The 6,000-nt window shown below is 47.3% G+C and overlaps 3 protein-coding genes across 3 annotated transcripts in view; all 3 read left to right on the top strand.

Moving 5' to 3' along the window:
• Window positions 1-349, top strand: part of LOC113029847 (SCO-spondin-like) — a 29,034-nt gene extending 28,685 nt beyond the window's left edge. Inside the window, exon 61 of the mRNA XM_026180877.1 lies at window positions 225-349. Within this exon, the coding sequence (XP_026036662.1) occupies window positions 225-349 (125 nt within the window). The remainder of the gene's footprint in view (window positions 1-224) is intronic.
• LOC113029845 (coagulation factor VIII-like) lies at window positions 120-1,085 on the top strand. Its single transcript, XM_026180876.1, has 4 exons — window positions 120-345; window positions 501-714; window positions 821-962; window positions 1,060-1,085. Exons 2-4 carry the CDS (start codon window positions 508-510, stop codon window positions 1,083-1,085), a joined length of 375 nt encoding a protein of 124 aa, XP_026036661.1. The 5' UTR covers window positions 120-345; window positions 501-507.
• Window positions 1,086-2,905: 1,820 nt separating this feature from the next.
• Window positions 2,906-6,000, top strand: part of LOC113029372 (SCO-spondin-like) — a 61,696-nt gene continuing 58,601 nt past the window's right edge. Inside the window, exons 1-6 of the mRNA XM_026180212.1 lie at window positions 2,906-2,944; window positions 3,031-3,222; window positions 3,323-3,445; window positions 3,628-3,757; window positions 4,113-4,238; window positions 5,056-5,141. Of these exons, the coding sequence (XP_026035997.1) occupies window positions 3,159-3,222; window positions 3,323-3,445; window positions 3,628-3,757; window positions 4,113-4,238; window positions 5,056-5,141 (529 nt within the window). The 5' untranslated portion in view covers window positions 2,906-2,944; window positions 3,031-3,158. The remainder of the gene's footprint in view (window positions 2,945-3,030; window positions 3,223-3,322; window positions 3,446-3,627; window positions 3,758-4,112; window positions 4,239-5,055; window positions 5,142-6,000) is intronic.

Genomic DNA, 6,000 nt, shown 5'->3' with positions numbered 1-6,000 from the left:
TCTGTGGCGAGGCGGGGCCTGCGATGCTGCTGCAGGTGAGATAGAGGCACCTGCACAGCATCTGCAATCACGCCTCGGCACTGTAAAAGGCTGCGCTGTTGTCATTGGTTGTTGTTGGTATGTGAGCTGCAGCCGAGGTGTTTAAGTGTACAGCAACCATTAATAAAGATGCTGCAAAGCATGCAAACATCACTGGGTCTGTCGTGGTTTTATCACAATCACAGGTATCTGCTCCTCTCCGCTTGGACTGGAGGATGGGAGAATCCATTATGGTCAGCTCACCTCGTCCTCCCATCGGGAGAACAACCCTGCCGATGCCGGGCGGCTGAATATAGTCCCAAACATGTGAGACGCTTGTCAAGCCTGAAACAGATCAAACTTCTGTCTTTCAGTGTTAGCACATTGGGTCTTAAGTAAACTTTCAAGTTCTTGTTAACGCTTGAAGGGGAGATGACAAAAGAGAGGTCATCTCCGTGTCATACCATCTTTTGTGCTCACAGCCAGGTGATGGAGCCCGGTTGGAGCCCGTTACCTACAGACCCTCAGCCGTATTTTCAGGTGGATTTCTTGGAGCCCATGTGGGTGTCAGGCGTGGTGACACAGGGCACTGAGCGAATGTGGGGTTCCCTCACCAAATACCGCCTGGCGTTTGCCCTGCACAGCAGCCTTTTCACAGACTTTACTGAGAATGGGAAGCCCGATGGCCCCGCTAAGGTATACTTAACACATTTAAACAGTACCATTAATTATAATTTCAGCACTGTAAAACATGATTACATATTTTTATATGTAATAAAGTGTCTTCTCTGTTGCTGTGCAGGTGTTTGAGGTACGGATGGTGGGCAGGACCCCCGTGACCCGCTGGCTCGGTCGGCTGGTCAGAGCTCGCTACGTGCGCATCATGCCTGCAGAGTACAGGCACACGTTTTACCTGCGCGTGGAGATCCTCGGCTGCCGAGGAGGTCAGGGCATAAACCAAATTATGATAATTATTCCTAATGTTGGCTGTACAACCTTCTCTTACCAGGTTATACTGTTTCTCTTCTTCTGCTTTTGCAGATGAGCTGGTGACCCCAGCAGTGTGACAACATCTCCCTCTGGTGGTGGGAAAGTGACAGTGCAGCGCTGTGAACCTGGTCCAGTTTTTTGCCAGCACAGTGACGAGTGATCTCTGTGTCTTTGCTCTGTGATGGTCGACCAGACTGCAAGGATCATTCTGATGAGATCGGCTGTGGTACGCGACAGCTTTGATTTTCTGCTCTCTTTAGCTTTCAAAAAATAGCAGTAAACAAAAAACTGTGAAGGCCCTTCCTGCACCACGCTCACTTTCCATTTCTCATTTTCATTGTCAGTTTAGCTCATGTGGTTTTATTTTCTTCATCGTTTTTAGGTACAGCTCCAACAAGAGGCTTTCCAGGTCTGCAAACCAGACCAGCTCTACAGGGAGACCAGGTATCCATGGTGACTACACAAACAGGTGCCCCAGGCCTACATACCACAGGTCTCAGGGCGGACTTCCTGGAGTGCCAACATCAGGAGTCACAGAACCTACTCGATCACAGAAGATCACAACTGCTGGTAAGTGCGAGTCTACATGTGCTGCTGTGTGACCGATGATGCAGCAGTGGATGAGATCCTGCAGGTAATGTAGGAGAGAAGTGAGAGGAATCGAGAATTAAAATCTTTTCCAAATTCAGCTTTCGAATTGACTCTAAGATCTTAACGCTTGTTTTTAAGACATTGCATGAACTAGCTGATCTCCTAACCTCGTATTCTCCCCCAAGATCCTTGAGGTCTGCAGACCAAATGCTTTTGGTTGTCCCAAGGTCCAGACTAGAACACAGAGGAGACCGGGCGTTTGCTGTAACATTGCCATTGCATATCAGATCCTGCCCAACACTGGATACTTTTAAAATCCGTCTAAAGACCCATTTTTATTCTCTGGCTTTTGCTTCATCATGAGTTTGTTACCATTATTCTTTTTATTCTCTTCTAAAACACTGTTCTATTTTTCTTTTATGTCTTCTGCTTTGTCCATTTTATTGTACAGTACTTTGGTCAAAACTTGTTGTTTTTATATCTATATAAATAAATTTGAACTTGAACTACATTTAACCTCAGAGGTCACTGCAGGTCATCCTGGGCTGCATCTCAGCACGCGGTTCGACTCCGGTACGCCTGGTCTTCGATCCACAAAAGGTTGGAAGCTATGCTGTTAGCATTTATGCTAAAACCGCGTCTCTTTAAAGAGAACTGTAACCTCTGTGCTCTACTGACTGCCAGCCCCAGTGATCACCACCCAGCCCGCGTGATACCGGCTCACCCAGAGTGATTTGCGTGCAGGGGCCAGTTTGCGTGCGGATCGTTTGGTTGTGTCGACTCAGCACAAGTGTGCGATGGGATACGGCACTGTTTGGACGGGTCAGACGAGCAGCACTGTGGTGCGCATGAGTAACTTTACAAACACCGTGGACGTAGAGTTGGAGGAGTTATACATCCACATTCACTAAATGTTTTTCATTTTTATCGACTGTGTCAGGCACCACAGCCAGGCCGGCGGTGACTCCGCAGCGGCCACGGTGCCCAGCCCGTGCTCTCCCAAGCAGTTCTCCTGTGACAGTGGGGAGTGTGTTCACCTGGACCGCAGGTGTGATCTGCAGAAGGACTGCGTAGATGGATCTGATGAAAAAGACTGTGGTAGGCCACACGTGCACCTTACAGTGGTGATGTGACCCAACAGTGAATATTTTTAAGGTTCCCTCTGGTCTCCTTTCTTCCAGTGGACTGCGTCATGTCCCCGTGGACAGCGTGGAGCGCCTGCAGTGTGTCATGTGGTCTTGGCTCCTTGTTCCGGCAGAGGGACATGTTAAGGGAAGCTCTGCCCGGAGGAGCTTGTAGCGGGATCCATTTGACAGTCGAGCCTGCTTTCCTCAAGCGTGTCCAGGTCTGCCTTCGACCTCCATAATGAGACGCGTGCTTGCCTATTATCCAGTAATAGTTAATGCAACGGCAGCCTTTCTCCTGTTGTAGTTAATGGTCACTGGTCAGAGTGGACAGAGTGGTCGGAATGTGACGCCCGCTGTGGAGGAGGAGTCAGGCAGAGGAACCGGAGCTGCTCGGCGCCGCCCCCTAAGAACGGTGGACGGGACTGCGAGGGGATGACCAGGCAGAGCCAGAGCTGCAACAGCCAGCCCTGCACCAAAGACACGGACACACAGACAGGTCATTGAGATGCAACCAGCCTGAAATGACCGGATCTTCTGATCACCTGCTTGAAACAATAAAAGCATTTGAAATGTCTGCACTGTTATTTAAATGACAGGTTGTGTCCGTGGCATGGTGGTGGTAACAGAGGAAGACTGTCAGGCCGGGAGAGTCGATCCCTGTCCTCCTACTTGCTCACATCTCAGCCTGGACAGAAACTGCACTGCTGAGTGCATTTTGGGTAGGATGCACAGTAGATTTGACTCGAGGCCAGCGTTGGCTTTGCACAGTGCGCAAAGAAATTTCAGTGGTCTTCTAGCCTTTGAGCACAGAGGTTCTGAACATTAATTATGTGTTATTGTGCAAGATTTATCCAAATGTAGCTGACACAGTGATTAAGGCATGAATGATGTCTTTCTCCAGGCTGTCGTTGTCCCTACGGGCTGTACCTTCAACAGGGACGATGTGTGAATTCGAGCCAGTGCCTCTGTCACTGGGATGGCCAAACACTGCATCCGGGACAGGTGGTCCCCAGGGACCAGTGTACCACGTGGTAAGAGCCACGCTCAGCTCTTTGTGCCTGGAACAAAAGATGATACTAAATAAACACATCAGTCCAAATTCAGGTTTCTGTTGAATTATGGATTTGTTTGTGTTTGTAATAAAATAGTGAGAATCATAATGAGCAGCACTGGCAGCATCGTTTGCACTGGTTTGTGAGGAATTGCTCACATCTGATTGTTTTATTTATTTTTAACAGGGACAGTGTACAGCAATACACAGTTAGCCGCAGCTAATTTTCAGCCACCTATAAATGCAACAACAAACAAACTGATTAATAGTCAACCTTTTTAGCTCATGTTTAAAAATACTTTATGTATTCTCGATCAAATTGCTTATTCTTACGGTAAGTGCAGAGATGGGCAAGTGACATGTGACAGATCCAGCTGTGTTGCAACCTGTCACTGGTCAGCCTGGTCGTCATGGTCACCTTGTGATGTAACCTGTGGTCTGGGGCTACAACAACGTTACAGGTAAGCTTGTTTAGTTTAATATATGCTTTAAAGCAGCTCAGTCTGTCCCAGGACCTGCCTGCAAACTCTTGCCTCATGAGGACGGGCATCGCTGAGCACCAGGAGGAACCCAGGATCCACTAACAGTGGGTCCAAGCATCCTGGTACTTAATGGCCGTTTGCTAGCATGTAGATGTCTGTGTGTCCCTCTGTGGATATCGTTCACTGACCCACCACCAAACTGATCACGCTGAACGATGTTACAGTCAGCAAACAATGAAGAAGGTGAAGCTGAAAAGCACAGGGCGCCAATTCTGATGATCTATGTCGGGTTACGAAGTGTTGGGCAGTGAGCACAGGGCCCACTAAAGGACGTCAACCTCCAGGCTAACTTCATGAAGGTTTCCCTCACGCCACCAGTGGTGACACTGATCCTCTCTGAGCACAAAGCCACTGAAAAATCAGTCAACAAAGATCAGGAGGGAAACCACTCCTGTTTGGAGGAGTTGTTGGTTTCATTATCACAGCAAAGCAGCTGAAACAACAACCCCTCTGCTACTTACCTGACACATCAATGGCCCACAAGTTTAACTGACTTGATGCTGTCCTCTGATTAAAAAGCCTTCCTTTCATGTTTCGACACTGTGTAACACTAACCGCCTGCTTCTGGGATCATACCGTATATTTCTGATGTGAAACATATTACCAGTGTTCAGTTTGTTGGTTGTAAATGCTTATATGTATAATTTATCATTTCTGTATCACTTACTGTTTGGATGTTTGTTTCCTCGCATACTTTAAATAGATTGTGAGGAGTGATTATGCTCTGTGTCCTCAGGTCTCTTCCAGCAGGAGCAGTCAGAGGTCAGCCCTGTCCAGGAGACTCGTCTGAGGCTCAGAGCTGCTCCAGCACATGCTTCCCTGGTATATTACACTCACAGCCTTTACTACTTCTAGACTAGACTATTGCAATTCTCTGTACATGGGCCTCCTCCAGCGTTTTTCAGTTAGTTCAAAATGCCACAGCACGCCTCTTAACTGGCACCAGAAGGCATGAGCACATCACCCCAGTTCTAGGCAATCTACACTGGCTCCCTGTTAAATACCGTATCGTGTTTAAAATCCTTCTGTATACTTTGAACACTTTTAATACCTTGGCGCCCAGTTACCTAACAGACCTTCTCGACGTGCAAAGCCCCAAGAGAGCGCTCAGATCCTCTAACCAACTGATCTTACTGCAACCAAGGCCCCGACGAAAGACAGGAGGCACCGAGCGTTTGCAATTGCTGCACCTAAACTCTGGAATCATCTTCCAATCGATGTGCGCATGTCAGAATCCATTCAATCATTTAAATCACGCTTAAAAACTCACCTGTTCCATCCAGCTTTTGAATTAGTTTGGACTTCCTCCCAGTCTGCAGTTGTGCTGTCACTGTAACTGTAACTGGTTTACAACTGTTTTTGTTGCTATTTGTTGTAATCCGCTTTGCTGCCTTGTGTGAAGCACTTTGCTGAACACTGTCCTTTTTAAATGTGCAATAGAAATAAATATTGATCTATTGACACGTCCGACACACAGCATGTTACGGTGATTATTGTTGTGTTTTGGGTTTTTATGAGAGAATACAGCTAAGAGCTCAAATTTCTTTTGCACAGAAGTTTAAGTTGTTCTTGTGTAAGTTAGACGAGTTCAAATCAAGCATCGCTGTTCTGTCCACACGTGTGTAAATCTGTTCTGTGCTACATGTACAAAGTTTGAGCAACACAATGCTAAAGGTGATGT

The sequence above is a fragment of the Astatotilapia calliptera genome, chromosome 9 (assembly GCF_900246225.1).
Source record: "Astatotilapia calliptera chromosome 9, fAstCal1.2, whole genome shotgun sequence".
Taxonomy (NCBI): Eukaryota; Metazoa; Chordata; class Actinopteri; order Cichliformes; family Cichlidae; genus Astatotilapia; species Astatotilapia calliptera.
The sequence above is the reverse complement of the archived record's forward strand: the minus strand, read 5'-3'. Positions and strand labels throughout refer to the sequence as shown.

Excerpts from the sequence above, each read along its gene's own strand:
- LOC113029845 (XM_026180876.1), top strand. The coding sequence starts at position 508 with ATGGAGCCCGGTTGGAGCCCGTTACCTACAGACCCTCAGCCGTATTTT. Across the intron at positions 715-820 it reads AGCCCGATGGCCCCGCTAAG|GTGTTTGAGGTACGGATGGT; the intron begins GTATACTTAACA and ends GTTGCTGTGCAG. Across the intron at positions 963-1,059 it reads GATCCTCGGCTGCCGAGGAG|ATGAGCTGGTGACCCCAGCA; the intron begins GTCAGGGCATAA and ends CTGCTTTTGCAG.